A 21,472-nucleotide genomic window follows, 5' to 3' on the forward strand; every position below is an offset into this window, starting at 1 on the left:
AATGTCAAGCACAGCCATGGCGCTGTTCGGGGCGTACCGGCAAAGCCACTCGTTCTGAGCATGCCGGGAAGGCTCTCTCTCCTTCAGTTTGAAATCTGTGCTTGCTTCCGTTCTTGCTTGCATGACACCTTCTTTACCTGACAGCTAAGTACTGATCTCGAAAGAGCTTTCGCAATGACATACTTAGACTTTATCCTCCCGTGTGTCCATCCGTGTCTTGGGCTACCTAGTGAGGACGGGTATGCTTTCGGTTATCACAGCCCTTTAGCAAAGGCTCCGGCGGCCTGTGAACGGGGATTTCATTCACAAAACCTATCCTATATCCTATCTAGGCTGTTTTCCATAGAAACTTTCAAAATCATAGGGATCGCCTCTTCAGAATATCGCGACTTGACACAATCGGAGGCCTGAAGAACCGCAGTCGCGAGTAAGGTAGGGACAAAATATAGGTAATGTTGGGAGGTAGGCTTCACGGCTCCAGTTAATTATTTACCACTGGAAGGGGCCTGTAGCATCGGGTTTTGTGCTAATGCCCCAGGGCCGAGACTTGGCTTTTTTAGCGATCCTATCGACTGGGCTTGGAGTACGCAATGCACCAATCACAGAGCTGCAATAGCCACAAATTCGCCCAAGGCTCACCTGGTGACGTCGTTCACTTTGGAGTCACAGACGCGACCGCTCGCTCGACCACGCTTGCTCGCGCAGATCTTGTGAGCATTCATATTTGCAATTGAACATCATCACCGTGACAAAACAAAACCTCATTCACGTACGACGAGCTCGCCGCTATTCCGATTGCTCAGTGCCTCTGCAGGTCTGCTCCTGGTTTTCGCGGGGTCTCCCCCAGCCGCCGCCGCCGCCGCCGCCGCCGCCGCCGACGGCCGTTCGACCAAGTGCTGCCGTAGCCCTGCCACGAGCAAGTTGCGCGTACTAGGCATTGCCAGGAGGCATTGGGCACTGATTTCTCTGCGTGTAGGGTGATCATTTCAGTAGCCAGTCCTGAGTAGCCCTGTCACCATGGTCCGCACCAACGTGGTGAGCACCAAAGCCGGCACGATGGCGGCACCGCCCGCGACCACAGCCGCAGTCCCAACTGATGGCCTGACACGGAACCGCCAAGCCCGCATGCTTCGTCCTTCTCGTCCTCGTATCCCCTCGTCGGCCGGATCTTTCCATGCCGGCGCCCCAATCCCCGACCTCGGCTCCTACCTCCGATCTGCCTCTTACCGCCGCCGCTTGACACCAGGCCTCCGACGACAGTCCACCCACAAATACCATACCTTCCCCACTCCGCCGCCGAAGCCTCCCTCGGATTCGAGTTCCGGAGGGCGCGCAAATAGATCTTCCGAGTCTCTCCAACGCCGCAAAGCGCAGGACGACAAGGCAGACGAACGTGACGCGACGCCGCTGCCGGTCAAGCAGCTCGTCCTGCTTGCCTGGCTGAGCCTTTGCGAACAAACGGCGCTGAACTCTATATCGCCATATCTCCCAACGATGGTGAGATCCTTTGAAGAAATCCCGGCTACACAAACGGGGCTCTATGTCGGTCTTCTCGCGTCGGCCTTTGCATTGGCCCAGTTGACTACGAACCTGCTCTGGGGCTTTCTCTCCGATCTGTTCGGCCGAAAACCGACAATGATCCTTGGGACAGGGCTCTTGATGGTGTGCTTTGGGTTCTTTGGGTTCTGCACCACCTACTGGCAAGTGCTCGTTGTTCACATAGCCATGGGGCTGCTCAATGGCAATGCTGCCGTTGTCCCGACTTGTCTGGGTGAGGTTACGGATCGAAGCAACCAGAGCAAAGCCTTCACATGGCTACCAGTCATGTACTCTATCGGTGGCATCACAGGCCCGGCACTGGGAGGTCTCCTCGTCCGTGAGGGGGCGGTGCGATTTCCATTCTTGGGCCCCAACATTGGCAGCTCCGCGCTGTTGGCTACCGCCGTGGTCATCCTTGCCATCTGGCTTGACGAGACTGCTGATGACGAGACGATGAAAGCCGCTCGGTCACGCCTAGGCTGGCTTGAACGGCTGTTTCGCCGAAGTCAGAAGGGAATTCAGGGCCGTAAAGGGTCATGGAGTGCAAGATGGCCGATGCATCACCATGACGTCGCTGATGAGGCTGAGGATTCATCTTCGTCCTCTGCTACAGGAAGCAATGATTCCCTTAGTGAAGGCAACCCTCTACTCGATCAGTCTGGGTCGGAAGATGACTATTCGGACGACGACGATGACCATCATTGGTCAGTTGGCGAGATTCTTAATCGCACAACGATTGTGGTGCTGTTAACGTATCTGATATTCCAACTGTCCAACATCAGCTATAACAGCTTGTTTCCAATATTTTCCTCTGCCAAACCCCCCACTGGCCGTGGCCTGGGGCCCGGAACAATTGGGTTATTGCTCTCTTTTTCAGGGCTCCTGACAATTGTGTTTCAGATTCTTCTCTTCCAACCCATCAAAGCTAGGCTTGGAAATCTGGGAACATTTCGATGGTCTCTCCTCGGCATGACGGCAAGCATGGCCCTCATTCCCTGGATCGGATATCTTGACAGCCAGCCTGTTTTTGGCCTGGGCAGCGGCAAATGGTGGCTCTACGCCGAAACTTCAATAATTCTCTTGATCAAGAACATGTGCGCCATTGGAGGATTGTCGAGCGTGATGCTCTTGGTTAGTCGCACAACTTGCTTGATGCTGTCCACTCACGACACTAACACCAGCATAGATCACCAACTGTGCCTCTTCGCACAAAACATTAGCGACTCTCAATGGGGTGGCTCAAACACTGTCAGCGGCTGGTCGTAGCGTTGGCCCTTTTGTTTCAGGCGCCTTGTTCACGGCCTCAACCCGTATCAAACCAAAGGGTGAGCTTTTGGCGTGGGGTTTATTTGCCGGCATCACCCTTGTCGGCTGGCTGGGAAGCTTAACTATCAGGGGCGATGGCTTGGAAAGCGATGACTGGGTTGGTGATGATGAGGAGGACAGCGACGAAGATCATGAGGATGGGAGCGACGCAGAGCATGGGGGGCCTTCTCGGGAGCATGACCCAGAAAGGTGATATTGCCTCATTGCTTTGTTTCTGTAATTATGAGGAGTGGAACATATGTCTTGACTGAGCTCTGAGGCGTTCACTTCTCTGTCATGCTCAGAATCATTGTCTTCTTCTGCAAACGCGGTTTGAGGTCAGAGGATAGAGGCCTTAGTCATGACTGTGGCGGAGTCGAGATTTGCACTAGACAAGAACACGGTGAAGCCTACGCATTTCGTGATGTTTTGAGTTGAAGCTCAGTCACCACAGAGGCTGAGTGCCCGGGTTTCGCCCCCAAGTCCCACTAGTAATTACTGCGTACAATTGAAGCTCCGAGATGAACTTGGTCGGGACTGAGAAAGCGAATAACTCGGCTCACACACCGATTCCGATGGCATGGGCCGAATTCCACTCAGATCTTGATTCCCGGGGGTTGAGGCGCAGCTTCGAATTCACTACACCATGTGGCGGCCGAACCCTGTCCTCAGCTGCGGTCATCTAGCGAATCAGAGACGAAGTGCTGACAGCAGGTACATCTGTCGCATCCCAAGCTCGCATTGTCGCTTCCAGGAATTCAAGCAATGTATCTCCGCGATCTACCCACATCAACTTGTATCTCGTTTAAATTTGGGCTGCCTAATGAAGGGCCAGAAATGGTCCGACTGAGCCTTTAGGTGTCCAGTCCAATACCTGATTGGCTAGAGCTGACTGCTGCCATGCCTTTAAAGACGTTCCCCGGCACTAGAACTCTCTTCCGTGTCAGCAGCACCTGCGTGAGCCTCAATAGCGATGTCTCAACTTCATGACTATGCTTGGAGGATCGCCTTTTAGGGAGCACGGCCACGCCGAGACGAGATGTGCCCGAAGTCACAATAGCCAATCAATCAATGTTAAGACACAGCCATGTACGAAAGGAAATGGGCCCACCATATGTGTGCTGCTCTTCATGGGTGAGCTATGGATCTAGCCTATACAAACGGGATTGGAGTCAAGTATTCACCGAGACATGTGGCACGAGAGATCTCGCCAACTTGATATCATCCTCAACTGCGCCTCCTTGACAGTCCGACGTCTCGTTAGCGCTCAAAATAGACCCCAAAACGGGTCTTGCGGCCAAAACCTTTCCACATACTTGATCTTCTGGACCCTCGGGGTCAATAGGATCCAAGTACGGCTGTGGTTTGCTTCAACGTCATATGTAGATAGGCAGATAGTATCCTCCGGCTTCTCTTGCGCCACGGTCCACGGTAGCTTACATATCGGGTTGGGAAGATCTCGTAGGAAAGCGGTCTATACCTATTGTGATCCTCAAGATGGCTGTGTAGCAAAGCTCCCCCATCCACCTTTCCACATCGTACTCGGCAATACTCAGCTGGTTTATGAACTTGAGATATAGTAATGGTGCTCAGTTATACCAAAATGGACATCTTCGCTGCTGTATAGCCTTTGAGTTGTCTGACGTTATAGAGTTCCAGCCTTCACTGCGACGGGCGTTCAGACTGAACATGATTTTAGCCCCGGAGATCTGCTCGGACGAGAATATCGTATACAGAGAATCATTTTGTTCTTCCTGATGGTCAGAGCAAGGGGTATAAATGTGTCGACCCAGGGGGCCAAATCCAAGCCATCTCATGATTTCAACAGGTAACATGCCGCGAATATAAAGTCCAAATGTTTCCGCTCTCTGTCGTGAGAACCATCGACTCGAGCATCACAACATCAGCAAGGCAGTCTCAGAGCTTTATATCAAGGATAACCCATTCAACTCTACGGCCAAACTCCTGTGAAGCTCTCCACAGCATTCATAGCCATGTCTTCCTCCCGGTCGGGCTCTAGTCAGGGCAGCAAGAAGCCCAGGGCCTCGCAGGTATGATGATCCAGAGGAAACGTCACGTCGATTAAACTCACAAGATGATCTAGAAATCCATGCGTCAGCTTATTGAGTCTCTTAGAAGCCACAGAGTCAATACCCTCACAGAGCTCTGTCGAATTGAGCGAGCTGCCGCGAGCTGCCAGAATGAAGAGGATGCTCAAGAGTTCCAGGGACCAATGACCTCGGCTTGGGACTACTACGTTACCAGTCACCAATTTCTGACAGAACTTCGTGGCCTTACCAGGAACTATCCCTTCTGTGGCGACATTGTGACGGATGCCCATTTCCGCGTGAGGAGCGACCCGGAGTCCAACCGGAGCTGGAATCTCGCTTGGTTGTGTTTGATCAAAATACAAGACGAGTATGAATCAGACTCTTCCTGCTCCACTAGAACGGGGTTACTGACCAGATTCAGCAACCTGATCTCCAGCTATGCTGCAGTCGAGGCTTCAAAGCCCGAAATGTGGGGAGGGCGTTATCCCGAACCAGAAGAGAGCGAGCAGCTTGCCCAGTGCTTTGAGTACGAATGGAGTCAAGCTGTGGCCGGCATGCTCCGACATTGGCCGGTGCCTCCAACCTGGTACTAAGATTCTGTCATATCACTTTTCTGTTTGAATTCTCGTAGGGAATAGATTGACCTTTTACGGTGGTTCCCTTTAGACAGCATCAGGCATTTCTTTTCCTCACTTTCTTTTCAGATTTCTGTTTCCTAGACTTGCTTTATGGTCACCTCCGACCTTTGTACCAACTACTACATGTACTTCGCATTGAAAAACGAGAAAACTATATAGAGCATACCGCTACGAATTACCGTGATTGGCATGGCAGATTTTCATTATGTCGGCGTCAAAGGCTTCTTCTGGAGGATCTGGATGAAGGCTTGCAGCGATACTTCGGGCTCTGAGATAGTTGAGGGTCAGAATCAGGTTTTTGGAGAGCGTTTGGGCCACTTACGGTAAAACGGAACTTCGTGGCCTGCTTCGAAAACGCGAAGCCAATTCAGGTTCCCAGCAGTTTTGAACTCCCCAAACGCTGTTCCATTCACCGTATAAGGTGCAACTGTAGCAGCGTTGAAGGTCGCGGTTTCGTCATAGGCTATCAGATTTGCGACTTCGAGATTTCCCATCCAGTTGCATATCCAATCTAGCATGGGTAACAGGCATGTTAATTTCGATGCAAACAATGTTGCCATGACTGCACTTACCAGCATCTCCCGCCCAGAGTAGAACGTTGATCCCAGATCTCACAACTTCTGAGAGCGTATTCAGAAACGACCGGCCGTCTAGGAACTGGTCAGCATGATGAATGTGATTGAACATAGGTGTAGGGTTGATACGTACCATCACCAGTATTGCTGATCTTGTCTCCTGGTGGGTCAGCACACTCCGAATAGTTGGACTGTGCCCCAATCGCCCGCATCACTTCGGGGTCTTGTAGATATGCTACATATGTTTCAGGAGGGTTAGGGTCTTTTCGGGGTGCCCTGACATCATAAATCCCAAAGTCCTTGGAGTTTTCGATAGGGGTCTCGATGAGCTTGGCGCACAACCCGTCTGCATTGAGGCAAGCAGCGTCCATTCCCGAGGTGCCCGAGCAGGTCAAGAGAGCGGGGGCGCATCTAGTCTTGTATGCATTCATGTAACACTTGTACTGCGACTCGCTAATGAGACGCTTATACGTGTTCTTGAAAGCAAACTCAACGTATGCCTTATAGGAGATCGAGGGATCAACCCAACCATTGTTGATGCCAAGTGCGATGAGGTTGATCTTCTCCCCTTTTACCGTCCCTGCGGTGACTTTCTCGTTCTGCTTCTCAAAGTAGTCCGCAAATTCAGGGCCGTAGTGTCCTCCATATGATTCTGTGAACAAGGCGAAATCTCGGTTCTCATACTCTGGGAATGCATCATAGAATGCCTGGAGCAGATTCCACACGAACGGTGCCGCTGTAACTGTGGATGTTGCCTCATCGTCTCCATAGCTGAACCCAGTGCCGATTGGCTGGTCCACATAAAGCATGTTTGCATATTCGTTCCACGAGTAGGGATTGAGGGTAGGTTTCGAATCACCATTCACAAAATGGCAAGGCCCATGTTCCTGGAACATGCCGATCATCGAGCTGCAACCGGGGCCTCCGTTCAGCCACAAGGTGAGAGGAGCGCTTGACGCGGCCTTGCGGGACTCAAAAAACCAGAACCACATATTCATGTTTTCGCCTAGAGGTTCGGTTATATCAGAAGCTGCGTCTCATCGTAGGGGCTGGCCCACTCACCAACTGAAAGATACCCCGAATACTGATTAACGCCGGGGGTAGTCTCGCATATTCCCGAGTTCTTGATATATGACATGGCGGTCGAAGTACCGGCATGCTCGAAGACATTGTACTCAATGTCTCTCGAAACGGTCGTATAGCGTCTATTCTCGGTGACTGATCTGGCCTTGGGCAGAGCCGCTGTCGTCACGACGAGACTGGCGGCTGCTAGTAGGTCCAAAAGCTTCATGTTACAGTCTGCCTATTCTGGGCGCGTTGGAAGGATCTTAGATCGATGTTAGAGTGACTTGGCACATGAAGACTATGTTCAAAAGAAGACAAGATAGCTTTGCCAAGAAGACGCCTTTGGTTTTATGTTCCAATCGAAGCACATGCGAAATGGAGCCCGCAAGAACCTCTCTGGGAAGTTCTTATCACTCAGTGCGGGGTCGGCAGGGGCTTACAATTTCGAGATGCCTCAACGGGATAGCAAAGTTTGTCGAGGACCAGATACTCATGCTGATCCACGCACGCAAAGACGGATACGCGGGGAACGCCGAGTAGATGATTGGATAGGGGGGGCTCTATCGACGCGGCTGCTGACGGCAATGCGCAGGCAAGGCACTTGTGTGATGCTGACTTAATTAATCTCATCCAGGCACCTGCCTATCAAGGACTGGACCTCATGCGCTGGTCATTGCCGGGGACCACAAAACGGCATCGGCTCGCTCTGCCGTGCAACGCTGTATGCGCGCTGAGAGGCGAGCTGATGGGCAAAGAGCTCTCAGTTGATATGCGCATGGATGAAAATGCCGCAAGCCGTGTTATTCTTCTCGTCTATATACATCGATACCTGAAAGACATCATTCCCTCCAAACCTCGAGCTCAGGTTTCGATGTTTGTGCCAACGCTTATTCCCGTGCTCTGCTCAGATGAACACCCTCAGGAACTCCACCAGGGCCATGATCGCCATTGCCTGTCCATAAGGCATGCTTGTGACGGGAATGTCTTTGTAATGCTGCAGAGTGTGGCCCATCCCCGTGCCAAAGGATGTGTTCTGAAGCTCGCCGTTGCGATCGACATTGGCCATCACTGCCCGAATAGCTTTCAGCGCTACTTCCTGATATTCTTTGCCGATGTAGCGTTTCCTCTGCGCTTTGAGAATACCGAATGCAAACCCAGCCGACGCGCTCGCCTCGGGATACGAACCCTCTGTTTCGGGCTCGTCCAGCAGTGTGCGCCACAGACCTGAGTCCAGCTGCGTGCCAGCCAATGCGTCGCATTGGGCAAGCAGGGTGTCTCGAAGGTGGATGAAGAATGGGTCGTTCTCTTGCAACCCTAGAAGCTCAATAATTTCGGGGATGACGATAGTCAGCCAGCTATTGCCTCTGGCCCATCGAGCGCGGGCGAAGTTGTGTCCGCCATCCTTGAACGTCCAGCCATGGAAGAAGAGACCAGTCCTCGTATCAAATAGGTACTTGATGTGTACCAAGAACTGCCGTTTTGCTTCCTCAATGTAGTGTGGCCGATTCAGCACCTTGCCGATTTTTGCCAAGGGGGCCACTGTCATCATCAGAGTATCGTCCCAGAGCTCCCCCGGATTCGGACCAAGATACGTAGTATGCTCCAGCCCACCATATTTTGTCCGCTCTGCATCGTGATAGGCCCATTCGGCCCAGCTGTCGAGATATGGAAGATATGTTGCATTGCCTGTCTTCTCGTACACGTGCGCGAGGGTCAGGAATACGGATACCGTATTGATATTTTTCGTGGTGCCGCCGGCCGCGAATTGGTACTGAAACCAGTCCTCAATAATCTTCAGAAACTTTTCCTCTCCCGTGATCTGGTAATATTGCCAGATGCCGTAGAGGCCAACGCCCTGTGTCCAATCCCATCCGTTCCAACCTTTAGTGTCGATGATACGGCCGTCTTCTAGCGTGAACAAGAACTCGCCAGTCTTGTCCTGGATGTTGACCAAGCCATCTATCAGAAGCTTTATCTTTTTATGGACATCGTCCTGCTTGACACCGTACGCCTCGGTAGGCATCTTCAAAAGGATTGTCCGGAACCTGGTCGGCAGGGTGCTAGGGGGTCCGTGGCTACTTCACACGAGAGAGCAGATGGTAGAACATCGAGGGCAGGAAATTTTCCCTGTCGTGAGCCACAGGGCCTTCTCTTTTGTGGCCGACAGGATCTTGCATGCCAAGCTAACCACGGTTGCTGTGCCTTACTGTGCCCTTCTTGTGCAGTAAGACGAGTTCGGCATCTAACCCCCACAGGAAATCCGACATTGGTTGGTGGGTCAATGTCTCTGGGACCGCCCCAGAAACGGAATCGCCCCAGGCGGGTTTTGGATCAATGACGCCCTATGCATTTTTGACATCTGGATTGGGCGCTCCGAAGGCTGTCCACCCTACCTATCGTCGTGTTGAATCTGCATAGGGCGTTCACAAGATAATGCTTGGCTGAGAATCAGGCCCCCAAATCCCCTGGACCTCGTGGGTGGCGGGGCTTTTTGAGCCGGCGCCAGACATCACTTCGGGAGAAAAGCCTTCTTGATCTGCATACTTTTGTTGACAGTAGGGAAGGAGGGAGCCATACCACTGTCGATCTCCAATTGATGGAGAGATAGCTCGCCCGACTTGATGATTCAAGCTGATCAAGTTGTTCGGACTGGAAGGGATGGGAATGCTATGAAGGAACGCTGTTGTATATAACAACAACGCATATCTTGCCGTCAATACACTTGCTATGTCGCCCAGAACAGGCTTGCCATTATGTCAACCCATCACCTCTGACCAATTATCTCGACTCGAAAGTCTTGAAATCCGGCATGGTGCAGCACGCGGCCAGGCCTCACTACAAGGCAGCCCCACCAAGGACTCTCTCTTTAACGATCTAGAATAGAGTGAGGGGTATGCACGTAGGGATAGAGTACTGGAGTTGCCAAATAGATACTGCGACTTAGAGTCTGAATTGAAACATGACTGAGTGTTCGCTTCTGACTCCGGTTGTAAGATGGGAACAGCCCCTTGGGCGCAAAGACTGCTGGAGGAGCAAATCCACTGATCCCTTCCCTTGAGCCGTGATACAACCATGCTGGCTTTTTCTTCACAGGCCTCAATGCTACTACTTATGGACACTCAATTCATAAAGCATAACTTCATCACCATCTTTCTTAGAACGTGGACCAACAGAGCGAACAGAGACCTTAGAAGTTCCAGCAAGCTGGTCTTCAATTAGTTAAGCAAATACTTGTCGAGCCCAAGGTAACATAATACCTACCTGTTTTTTATCACCACAGCCTAGGCCAGACGTGAAAATATAAGCGTTGAACACGGTGGTGCACGAGGTGGTAAAGAATCCGTCGACCATCTTCTTCATAAGTCGGAATGTGAACCTGTTGTGCAGACTTCCCTCAGCACGCTCAGGGGACCGCCACACCAGCCTTGAGAGCACCGAATCAGAAACATCGGGTTTGCGAATCGAAAGAGCAAAGGGGAGACTCACTGTCCACGGGCTGAGCTGCTGGCCACGGAGTATACGCCATCGCACGCCAGCTTGATGCCATACGCGGCAGCAAATTTGACTACCCCCCCTGCTGCTGGCTCACAGTACCACTTGATCTTGTGTTCCTTGCCACTCATGTCTCGGATTTTTCCTGAACCCTCCTTGTGAGGTGCGCGTTGTACAAGGTCTTTGGCCTCGGTGAGAGGCGAATTCGCGAGCTCACGCTTCATGGCCTGCGCCTCTTCATGATACCCAGACTCCCACAGGTCGTCGGGAATGAAAGCCCAAGAGGCGCCGGACTCTTCATAAGTCCCATGCAAATTGTGTTTCATGAATGCGCCATTCTCTATGACCAAGACTAAAATATACCTTCCCCTCAACCGCATCAGCGGTGCACATGCCACGATCCCACCATCTACGCCTCACGATATCTCATCACAGGAGCTTTCGTTTCCGAAAATAATACAGTTCTGAATGGTAGGAATGATTTATTTCTGGAAATTTGGCGGTACACGTTGACTATCAAAAAATATTACAAGGGCACATGTACACCGGGAAAGATAGAAGGACAGAGCTTGGGCAACAACACTCAAACTACTAAGCTCCCGAGAGTGGTATCAGCTTTAGTGCCTACAATTCGGTCACTCTCACCATAGCTTATACACTTCAAACTTCAACAAACTATAAGATGATGCTCTCAGCTACTGTTGTTGCGCTCCTTGCAGCTTCACCTGCTCTAGTCGACGCTTCATGTTTCAAACACGGCGCTACGGGTAACAAAGGGAAGGACCTCTACGGCACGTCGGATCTCGGTACTAAGGCGAATACGACCGCAAAGAGACTCGCCGTCAATGTTTTGAGGACATGGCTGGCCGAAAATGGGATTTCCAAGTGAGGGTAAGACACTCTGGTTTCCATAAGCAGATATTGCTTTTATGACATAACAGAGCTGACTTTGGAATAAAACAGAATACCAAGAACAAAAAGAGAATTCTTGAAAAGGGCAAGTGTATTAGTGGCATGGGACCGCGTACCAACTGTGACCGCGGTGGGAAGAAGAAGGTCGATGGCTGGCAATTCAGGTAAGGTCAAAGGCTATTGCCATGCTTTCTCAATTATATTGAGACTGACTTTAGTTGGGCTAATAGAGCTGATCCGAACCTGGGCTCATGTACGGCCGTGACAAATTCAAAGAGATTGGTCTACCGCGGTGGCGAGGTTGACGCTGATGACGAAGATGGAGATGAGGAAGGCATCATCACGGTCACCATCTAACGCAATACCAAGAGATGCAATCTTGTGTGTCAGACTGGCAATACTGGGACCATTGCCAACAGTGGTACTTAGACTGTACACACTCATTGATTTGCTGTTCGTTTCTTTGGAGATAAGCATATATTGTACCCATCTCCACTAAAGAATATATGTATGAGATCAGGTGCCATCTTGTTGACATGTTTTCTCACAGGATCGTATATCTTTCTTGACTGGAGTAGATTATATCCCCTTCGTTGCCTCCGCTTTCCTTTTTTGTGCTCTAAGGATCTCGCAGACAAGGAGAGATTGAGTCTCCAAGATGCCAGGCAAGTATAATGCACACGCTCGCAGTGTGCGGTCCAGTACACCAAGTATGATCTGTGAAGAGAGCTGTACGGTACTATCAAAGTCTGACCGGGGCAGCCACCTCTACTTCCGAGGCACCTGCTTCTTGCCGCTCCACACGAGCCAGGCCACAGCGATCACCAACTTGATGCCGCCAGCAATCCATAACGCCGCGCTCATTCCTGCACGACTTCTCTGTAGCCAGCCGCCAGCGATCCCACCTGCAACAAGGAGTACAACCGCTGCTAAGCGACGGTTGCGTTTTGGGTTGGCAGGCATGGGAGCCAGAAGTTTAGGATCAGACAACAGATCGCAGTACACCGAGGTTAGCACGTTAGTAGGCACTTCGTTGAAGCCTAGTATGCGACTAGTGACGATCTGACCACCGAATTGGAACCCGAGCAGAATGAGCGGCGCAAAGATGGTCGAGTCGTTGTCGTTTGCGTGATTTTTAGCAGCGGCTTCTCCAGTGCCCAGGAGAGCACCAGCGAAGGAAGGCACCACACGCGACTGTGCGAGCGCGGCGGCTGCGAAGATGAAGGCGGCTTGGACAAAGAAAGACAGTGACAATGTTGCTTTGCGTTGCGGATGAAGATGTCGTGACTTTGAGAAGGCGAAACAGCCTGCCCAGAAAGCTGCAATGGACGCAAGAGCCTTCAACCATAGCGTTGGCTCGCCCGCGGGAAGTTGGGATGCCCCTAGAGCCAAGAAGATGGTGTTTCCTGTTTGCTACCGGGCAGTCAAACGTCAGCATAATGGGCCAGCCTTACCACACATAATACAAGCGACGAGATCACCATACCATGCTCACAAACACTCCGCCAGCGTTGAATGCAACACTGTCACACAGCCCTGAGACAGCACAGCAGGCGAGGATCGGAAGATCTGAGTAGGACGCGCTCACATCCTCCCGTAGATTCCCAAGCCAAGTTGTGGCGGCGGCGGCCTTGGAACTCGGTGTTGGTTGCGATGAAGGCTCCGCCTCGGGACGAGGATGCGCCTCCGTGGCTGGTTCGCGGTCTCGGCCGTTTTCAAGCTCCATTCTCGATTGGCGGATTGACAATGAAGCGAAAAAAAAAGGGGACCGAGGAGTGGCTGGCTCTGTGAGTGATGCCAATATAACGAGTTCCCTGTTCTCGAGATGGCGACTCCAAATTTTCTCTTTTTCTGTTTCTGTTCGGGAGGATGATGGACTGAGTCAGAGAAGAAGGCGGCTCGGCGGCCGGCGACACCTTAGTAGTCCGTTTTAGCGGGTTTTTCCGATCGCGTTACCTCACCCGCCACACCGTGACCCGTCGCGATTTGACCCAGCCGAGAGCCAAAAGCACGGTAGGTGATGGTCAGTCTAGCACCGTAACAGGCATGGTTCCACGACAGGCTTGTTTTTCAACCAAGCTATTATTATTGGTCAATCCCAAGAAAGACATGGCCGATTTCGGGCAAGGGAGAGAGGGATACGTTTTGGGAAACCATTTCTTTTTCCCCCAACCAGCTCTCTAAGCGGCAAAGAGAACCAAGGAAGAAACCTGAAACTGACACATACAATTTGAAAATTGAAGAGTCAATCTACTGTACGGAATACTTGCCCTCTGGTGACTGGTATGCGATAGAACGCTTTGACATCCAATGCTCTACAACCAGCGAGCGACTAAGTAAAATTGAAATCTTGATCTTGAGATGCCGATTGACTTGCGATCTGATACCCCAGCGAACACACTGTACCTAAAATAGCACTGGCCTTGAAGATGAAACACACAATCGAAATAGATTCAAGCCTGCTCTATACCTAGGTAGTGATAGCATACTAGTTACAATGTACTGCTATGATTGCCCGGGTATCTCAAGGAGAAGGAGAAGGAGACAAGACGAGGTAGCTCCTCTCTAGGGAAAGGAGACAAGGGCGGGATATACATAAAGGATAGGAGGCGCGTATGGGCCAGGTTTCAGTGTAAATTGACGAAATACCAAGATGCGACTCAATGCGCGGATCCGAACCCATCGACCAACAGACATGCACAGACTTTCTGTGCAACTAAATGGACTACAAGCACGACTGCCTACAGGAGGAAGCCCTCCCTACGTCACCCTCTTTAAGCTAGTGATTCTTAGGTAATCTATATTACTCATTCTGGAAGGACTCTAGCATCCGCGACAAGTTGCATGTTTCGACGCCCGCGGAGATGCTCATTTCAAGCCCACCCGCGTACCGCGGCTACAGCTCGTTCTTAGGCTGAAGACCTGGAGAAGCGGTGAATATGATATGATCCTAAGGTCCCATGCAAAGTACACGTGTCCGGCAAAGCTGCTGATTGTCAGTACAGAAGCCGAAGGCCGTGGCGATGATCTGACACCTAGGTCACATACGAAGTCCAGCTGTAGCAGAAAAGCTGCTGATTTCCAGGGGAAAAAACAAAGAAGAGTAACATGTTGTAGACGTGTTGACATGGAACCCTTACATTGGCTGCGATGTGGGTGATCTAGAAGGCTTACAACCCTGGCATTGCGCCTACTTCGAAGTGCAGTGGTACCCTGCAGTCCGCATGAGAACCTCGCAAATTCAGCAGTACTCATTTGATTACAGAAGCTGAACTATAGCTGAACTAGAAACGACTACTCATTGATGTTAAACTTGCTCTGACTTCCCGTCTTTGCCTTCATTGCCCGCCTAATCCCGCATTATCAAGCTGTTGAAGGAGTCTTTTTGAAGCTGGATTTGTCCCAATGAGCATGAGGGCCAGACCGGCCATCATGATGGAGGTCCTCTCGGGACCCTATCCTGGTCTCTTCATCCGTGGCCGCACTCATTCTCCTACTCCTGAAACGAGTCAGGGTATGGGTCAGTGTATGTTCGATGGCATGGCCCAGGTATTCGGCACCATCGATCTTCACCGGCGGTTCCATACACAGATACATATACCAATAATACACCCCGCAAAATAGACCGCCGCCTAGAATGTTACCCAGAGTTGCAGGAATGATACCTTGAGGTTCATTAGCTTGAAGTTTAAGCCACCAAGTGGGGAAGTAACCGAGAATGTAGGGAGGGGAACGGGGACCTTACCTTTCCAGATATATAGACCGACAGTGAGCCCGGGTGTGTGAAGCCAGATCCCCAGAGGAATGAAGAACATGTTTGCAATAACGTGATCCAATCCTAGGGCAACGAAACTGAAGATTGGTAACCACAGGCCGATCACCTTGGAGCCAAGATCCTTGGCCTGTGTACCAAGGAACAATGCCAAACAAACGAGCCAGTTGCAGCCTATGGCTCTCAAGAAGATCTCATGCCACTGAGGAGCTACTTGTTTCTTTGTGGCAAACGCAATCACCTCCTCTTTATACGGAGAGGCATTGAAGATCCCTCCATCTATCATCGATCCAGTTAGCCACTAGTCGATCAGCACGAGAGTGAAGACCGTATCTTACATCCAAAGACCACACTCATCAGAAACAGACTACCGGCGAGGTTTCCTAAGAAGCATAGAGTCCAATGAAGGAGCATCTTCCAAACCGGTAAACGGCGGTGGAGTGCAGCCACAGTTGTGAACTGGAGATTCAGGTCAGCCACGTATCGAGGAAATAAAGGGTTACATTAGGTATGCACCAACTGACCATAGTCGTGGCGGTGAACAGATCAGCACCTGTCAGTGCGACCATCACCAGACCAACAGGGAAGACTAACGCCCCTACGATCTTGATCAGGCCGGGTGCATTTTCTTGGTACCACGGCGACGAGAGCACGGTGAGCGAGACAGCGCAGCCGAAACTCAAGAGGCAACCTGCTGAAAATGCAGAGAGGAAGATTTTGTGGGGGGGCGTGTTCCCTTTTTTCACCCCGGCCCGAGAGACAAGCTCTGTCGTCTCGGCCGGCGTGTATGCTGTAAGGTTGACACAGTCGACAGAGATGGTGTTGACCATAATTCTGTGATTGTATTTGATAAAGGCTTCCGTGATATGATATGTCTTGAACGATGTTAACTATTCGATAGCTTCTCAAAAGCAATATTGAGTGGCAATTGTCTCTTTTTTAAGTCTGTAAACTGAATTCTTGTTCGGATATTTCGGTTGTTTGTTGCATCACCATCGCAAAGCCGTGCAAGACACAAGACCTTGTAGTATGACCACAAAAGCTGATGTTATGAGCAAGTCTGGAGACGGTCTGGAGACATTCAGAGTCAGTAGGGAGACAGCTACAAATGGCAACGTGGTGCAACATGTGGTATCTGAGCCTGGCCACACGTCAGTGCCACTGACGGTCGGGCGGAAGCGGAGAAGGTGTGACCCTAGGCATGGCAGAGCATAGCTGTGCCAGACAAGTCTCACCACAGTCAGAAGGCAGAACAGGAGGTAGAGAGGCAAACATCAGTTATCTAGCGTCGCCTGTGTCAGGTAAGTCTCGCCTGGGGGTGGCGGGATGTTGGGGCTAAGACTTGGGCCAAGTCCGGGGCGGTCTAGACTTCGGCGTGGTCATATCATTCACATCGGCTCCCAGCACTTCCTACACCACGTGTCGCCCTCTTTTTCGTGAGTGTCCGACTTGGCATGCAATACAATTCCTTCAGAGTGAGGTACAGCACTTTGGGGTAGTAGAACCTATGGTAAAGAGGGAAGTTCTCCAAAAGAAAATGTTCAACTACTTCCTGATGCTTTGTCATCCGTACCTGTCAGCTAACACACGTGGCCTCCCTCTACCTTTCTCACAACGTCTTCGACCAGGTGAAGTTCGTTATAAGTTATAGCTCCCTTTCTCCATCCAAATTAACCAGACTTTTGCCCGGCATAACTGATCACATTACCCCCTTTGAGAATAAGTTCTTCTACTACATCACTTCTTATCTAATGTAACATGGGATTTCTACGCCTGACATTGTCGAAGTGCTGGACTTCAGGCCGAGTGGCTAGAGAACTTGCTCCACGAGCCAGAGTACTACTCATCTCCCGTGGCCTGGTTGCTAGCACCCCGTTGAAGACATCATCGCCACGAGTCTCTAGATTCCCGTCAGCACGCGGCTCACGAGGGTACTCAACAAAGCAGGGAGCCAATGATGGACGCAGCAACTCTCCCGTGGCGTCCATTATAACAGCTTCTGCCATCACTGTCGCTGTTGGTGTCTACCTTTACAAGCAAGGATTGGAGCCCACTAAGATGGATGCACTCAAAGTGGCTCCGACCTCGGCGAATACGAGCAAAGGGGATGTAACAACTGTGAGCGTTTCTTTACTTGAGACCCAAAGACATCGTTCGCAAGTATTCATCACCCGCTACGAATGTTAACACTTGGTCAGCACGCTATTTCCCTTGCCCCGGTCCGAAGCAATGATGCCACAGAACCATCACTCCCAAAGGTCCTGGAACGTCTTGACGATGACACTGTCGATATATCAAAGCTTCCCAGGGAAGATGCTATCTTGACGACTGCACCAGAAGTTCCACCACCCATCACAAGAGACTATCCTGTGCTTCTCCAAGTTCCATTGGAAACTACAACGAAAGTAACACAGTTGACAAGTCAATACAAATACGAGCAATGGACCTTTAATAATACGGTTCCAGGACCTTTTATACGGGCCAGAGTCGGGGACATTGTGGAACTCACACTCACCAATCGGGACGCCGCAGGGAACCCGCATAATATTGACTGCCACGCTTTCACTGGGCCTGGTGGTGGGGCAGCAGTGACCACCGCAGAAGAGAACGAGACCAAGACCGCCCGTTTCAAGCTACTATACCCGGGGCTATATGTCTATCACTGTGCTGCAGCACCGGTACCTGTGCACATCGCTAACGGCATGTATGGCCTCATGTACGTGCAGCCAACTGAGGACCTCCCCTCTGTGGATCGCGAATACTACGTCATGCAGAGCGAGTTCTATCATGAGCCGCCAGAGGTTGATGATGATGGTCGCCCTTCTGATACGGTGGAGTTCTCTTATCCTAATGGACTTCGTGAGGAACCTAACATCGTGGCCTTTAACGGCAGCGAGTCTGCTCTGACAAGAGACCATCCTCTCAAAGCCTTAGTTGGCGAGAGTGTCCGCATCTTCTTTGGAAATGCTGGGCCCAACTTGACAAGCTCGTTCCATGTTATCGGCTCACACTTTAGGAACGTCTACCGTGATGGAGATGTTCTTAGCCCTCCTGGCCGTTGTATCCAATCAGTTGGCGTCCCTGCTGGAGCAGCAACAATCGTGGATTTGAAAATGGCCGTGCCAGAAACCTACACCTTGGTCGATCATGCGATATTCCGCCTGGACAAAGGGGCAGTCGGCTTCCTCAATGTTTCTGGTAAGCCAAGAGATGATATCTACTCGAGTGCGCAACCGCCTAGGCCGTGCGTCGGATGCAAACTACATGCTTGACTGGCATCGCAACTGTTCTCCAAAGGGGGCTGTTCAGGGGTTTACAAACTGGAAACGATCAGCAGACAAGTCAGTTAAGAGCTGAATGATATCTGGTATGCCACTCTTTGCAATCTCGAAGAATTAAGAACCACAATATCTAATCATAGACTAAAGTTCTTAGTAAGATGCTCCTGTTTCCTCAAAACATCCTATGATTAAGATGGTCATAAGTTGGTGAGAAAGAGATCAAAAAATTAAGGCAAGGCCTCACATCGTGGATCCCCCCTAGTCGTGCACTCTCCAAAACACCAAAAATCGCACCACATCAAGACATCACCACAATTGACACTCCTTCATATCTCGACCGAAAGAAATGCTACAAAAAGGCTTTTTTAATATCGGAGATAGCCCGAGTTCTACCCTACAATAATACAATCTTGGTTTTCCTCTTGAAGCTCTTGTCGCCGTGCAATGCCTTCGCGGCTCGCGCGAATTGTCGCAACGTCTGCTACAGGATATTCCACGATATTGTTGCGGACTCCTGCGGCGATCTTGTGCAATCCCGTAGGTTGCCTCCGGGCTGCGTTGCAGCGCGGTAGAGCTGTCACAACTAAGATAGGGGTCAAAATTAAATGTGTGTGAAGGGTTGCCTCCTATTCTGCAGAGTGTCACGAAAACCAACCGCAGTTACCACGGGCAGGCGGTCAGGAAGATATGATAGACAGAAAGAGCACGGACCAATTGATCACTTGATCCTGAGTGATCGAGAGTGATTCAATTAATACGGATCATAGTGAGACATCGTGATCCATGGTCTATATATACGAGTGTATGTCTACCTCTAGATACCTACCCTAGATAGCTCTCTAGTATTCAAAATATCTCATCTGAATAACCTATCTTTGAGTGAAGCTATCTTAGCTACGATCAACCACTGTGCTTAGTAGCGTCCATCACTTACTGCTTATATAAACCCACACGCCTCCGGTTTTACGAAGTAGCCTTACTTCCTAAGATCAAGGATCGTCACAATCAAGGACTGTACGGCTGTCTCAGACTTTATAGATAAATTCTGGATCAATAAGTTGGCCCTTATGCAAGATATGATATCTATAATTGCCCTTTATCAAACATCAGCAAAACTTGACTCTTTTCAAGGGACGATATGACTAAGCTAAATTCAGTCAGCTGCGGGATCTCTGCTGGTCAGCTCCTGAGCTGTGCCTGAGCCGAGCCTGAGCCGAGCCTAAGGAGACTGAGCAAGCGACATGGGTGTGTGAAGGGAACTTTGGGGACATACAACACGAGATCTAAGCGCTAAATACAAAAACACAGAAAACCGAAACCTAGGCATAAGTGAATATCTTCGCTCCGCAACCAAACGCTGACATATGCATACCACCTCCTAATTTAGCGACTCAAATCTGGATACTTGGGCGTCATTTTGAGCGCAATATTTGACAGTCCATTGCCACAGGTCGTCCTGCTTTGAGGTTTGATAGCTGTCAGTGCTCGAGTTGATTTCTTTGGGACCTTCGTAATAATTCCCAGCCTCGTTGGCAAGCTCGTCCGATATCGCGAGACGAGCAAGTGATGCGCCAGACTCGCTTGGCTTGTGAATATTGTTGGTATAGACAGCTTTAAGCAGTGGCGTGATACGGGGGAAGACTTTGTCCCAGACGAATCTCAAGGCGGGCGGATATTCCCGAGCCAGGCCCGATCCTGGCATAAGCCCAGGATCGAAAGCGTTGACCTTGATGCCGCGTTCAAGCACCCTCTCATTCAGGCGGCGATGGAGCGCATAGGTCCATAGTACGTTGGCGAGCTTGCTGTTTGTATAGTGGTTGGTGCCGGGTCCGTTAGCCATCTTTGGTGGTGGATGCGCCAAGTCCTCGGCAGAGGTATATACTGCATCCGGCATTCCACTCTTCTGTGCAGGATCATGCACTCCGCTGGCTGTAACGACAACGCGTGCATTCGACGCCAGATGCGGGCAGAGAAGATGAAAGAGCAAAGAGTTGCCGACGTGGGTGATGGCGAAGGTGGCTTCGAGCCCCTCTGGTGTGGTGACCATCTTGCCTGGGAATTGCAGAGCCGCGTTGAGCAGAAGTGCCTGAATAGGTGGATAGTTTCTCGAGAACCAGTCCTCGGCAAATGCTCGCACTTTCTTGGAGTCGGAGAGGTCAAGCGGGAGAAATCGGACATTCCGTTGGTTTAGCGCCCGGTTGATAGATTCGGCCGCGTGCTTTCGATCGGATCTCGAACAGATAATGACCAGCCAGCCAGGGTGCTGACGAGCGATCTCCAGAGCAGCGTAGTACCCAAGGTTCATGGTACCGCCAGTGATGAGGGCTGAGCGCGCATAGGTCATTTCGGAAGACATGCGTGGATAGGGTTCCAAGTAGAAAGAAATATTGAGAAGTGCAGTACAGTATAAGTTTCCATTTCAAAGCGCAATGAAGAGGCATACTTGATTATTTAAGGACAGACTGCAATGGGCCAAATCGTTATATCGTCGCTCGAGGTTTAAGTGCACATGGTGATAATAACTATTAACGCCGATGGTTCCTTCATCACCGCTTTCAAAGCCTGGTTGGGCCACACCCACTTGGAGAACAACCTATCAGAGTTGGGGTGCCGTTTCTCCAACTCTCTATCAAGTCTGGTCGGTTTCCGCGGGGTTTGGGCCGTCGTGCATCCGGTGATTAGTAAACCGTCTTGGCGTTTTGATGAGCTGCCACACTCGGCGCCCGCGGAAGACCCCCACAAAACCTTAGCCGACTCAAATACGTCCGTTCGCATCACGGAATTAGCAAAAGAGGATGGACGTTGTGGATTCATCTCATTTCGTGTTTACCTGAGGTATGAT

General features: G+C 50.8%; 10 protein-coding genes across 10 annotated transcripts; 4 read left to right on the forward strand and 6 right to left on the reverse strand.

The window, feature by feature from the left end:
- Positions 1-1,017: 1,017 nt before the first annotated feature.
- E0L32_007995 (uncharacterized protein) lies at positions 1,018-3,058 on the forward strand (the record flags this gene model as incomplete). The annotated part of the gene is made up of 2 exons (XM_031142801.1): positions 1,018-2,670; positions 2,726-3,058. The coding sequence occupies 2 exons, from the start codon at positions 1,018-1,020 to the stop codon at positions 3,056-3,058; spliced, it is 1,986 nt and encodes a 661-aa protein (XP_030992845.1).
- A 1,780-nt stretch (positions 3,059-4,838) lies between these two features.
- Positions 4,839-5,488, forward strand: E0L32_007996 (uncharacterized protein; the record flags this gene model as incomplete). The annotated part of the gene is made up of 3 exons (XM_031142802.1): positions 4,839-4,895; positions 4,949-5,262; positions 5,317-5,488. The coding sequence occupies 3 exons, from the start codon at positions 4,839-4,841 to the stop codon at positions 5,486-5,488; spliced, it is 543 nt and encodes a 180-aa protein (XP_030992846.1).
- Positions 5,489-5,736: 248 nt separating this feature from the next.
- On the reverse strand, positions 5,737-7,399 carry E0L32_007997 (uncharacterized protein; the record flags this gene model as incomplete). Its single annotated transcript, XM_031142803.1, has 5 exons — positions 5,737-5,801; positions 5,856-6,044; positions 6,106-6,183; positions 6,242-7,114; positions 7,171-7,399. The coding sequence occupies 5 exons, from the start codon at positions 7,397-7,399 to the stop codon at positions 5,737-5,739; spliced, it is 1,434 nt and encodes a 477-aa protein (XP_030992847.1).
- Positions 7,400-8,077: 678 nt separating this feature from the next.
- E0L32_007998 (uncharacterized protein) lies at positions 8,078-9,196 on the reverse strand (the record flags this gene model as incomplete). Its single annotated transcript, XM_031142804.1, has 1 exon — positions 8,078-9,196. The coding sequence occupies one exon, from the start codon at positions 9,194-9,196 to the stop codon at positions 8,078-8,080; it is 1,119 nt and encodes a 372-aa protein (XP_030992848.1).
- Positions 9,197-10,278: 1,082 nt separating this feature from the next.
- E0L32_007999 (uncharacterized protein) lies at positions 10,279-10,991 on the reverse strand (the record flags this gene model as incomplete). The annotated part of the gene is made up of 3 exons (XM_031142805.1): positions 10,279-10,377; positions 10,435-10,597; positions 10,660-10,991. 3 exons carry the CDS (start codon positions 10,989-10,991, stop codon positions 10,279-10,281), a joined length of 594 nt encoding a protein of 197 aa, XP_030992849.1.
- A 356-nt stretch (positions 10,992-11,347) lies between these two features.
- E0L32_008000 (uncharacterized protein) lies at positions 11,348-11,934 on the forward strand (the record flags this gene model as incomplete). Its single annotated transcript, XM_031142806.1, has 3 exons — positions 11,348-11,550; positions 11,607-11,741; positions 11,796-11,934. 3 exons carry the CDS (start codon positions 11,348-11,350, stop codon positions 11,932-11,934), a joined length of 477 nt encoding a protein of 158 aa, XP_030992850.1.
- Positions 11,935-12,345: 411 nt separating this feature from the next.
- E0L32_008001 (uncharacterized protein) lies at positions 12,346-13,303 on the reverse strand (the record flags this gene model as incomplete). Its single annotated transcript, XM_031142807.1, has 2 exons — positions 12,346-12,990; positions 13,064-13,303. 2 exons carry the CDS (start codon positions 13,301-13,303, stop codon positions 12,346-12,348), a joined length of 885 nt encoding a protein of 294 aa, XP_030992851.1.
- A 1,906-nt stretch (positions 13,304-15,209) lies between these two features.
- E0L32_008002 (uncharacterized protein) lies at positions 15,210-16,179 on the reverse strand (the record flags this gene model as incomplete). The annotated part of the gene is made up of 3 exons (XM_031142808.1): positions 15,210-15,628; positions 15,688-15,808; positions 15,874-16,179. The coding sequence occupies 3 exons, from the start codon at positions 16,177-16,179 to the stop codon at positions 15,210-15,212; spliced, it is 846 nt and encodes a 281-aa protein (XP_030992852.1).
- Positions 16,180-17,107: 928 nt separating this feature from the next.
- Positions 17,108-18,621, forward strand: E0L32_008003 (uncharacterized protein; the record flags this gene model as incomplete). The annotated part of the gene is made up of 2 exons (XM_031142810.1): positions 17,108-17,467; positions 17,548-18,621. 2 exons carry the CDS (start codon positions 17,108-17,110, stop codon positions 18,619-18,621), a joined length of 1,434 nt encoding a protein of 477 aa, XP_030992853.1.
- Positions 18,622-20,008: 1,387 nt separating this feature from the next.
- On the reverse strand, positions 20,009-20,974 carry E0L32_008004 (uncharacterized protein; the record flags this gene model as incomplete). Its single annotated transcript, XM_031142811.1, has 1 exon — positions 20,009-20,974. One exon carries the CDS (start codon positions 20,972-20,974, stop codon positions 20,009-20,011), a length of 966 nt encoding a protein of 321 aa, XP_030992854.1.
- Positions 20,975-21,472: the final 498 nt, after the last annotated feature.

This window comes from Thyridium curvatum (genome assembly GCF_004353045.1).
Source record: "Thyridium curvatum strain D216 chromosome Unknown NODE_50_length_306471_cov_79.392670, whole genome shotgun sequence".
Lineage (NCBI taxonomy): Eukaryota > Fungi > Ascomycota > Sordariomycetes > Thyridiales > Thyridiaceae > Thyridium > Thyridium curvatum.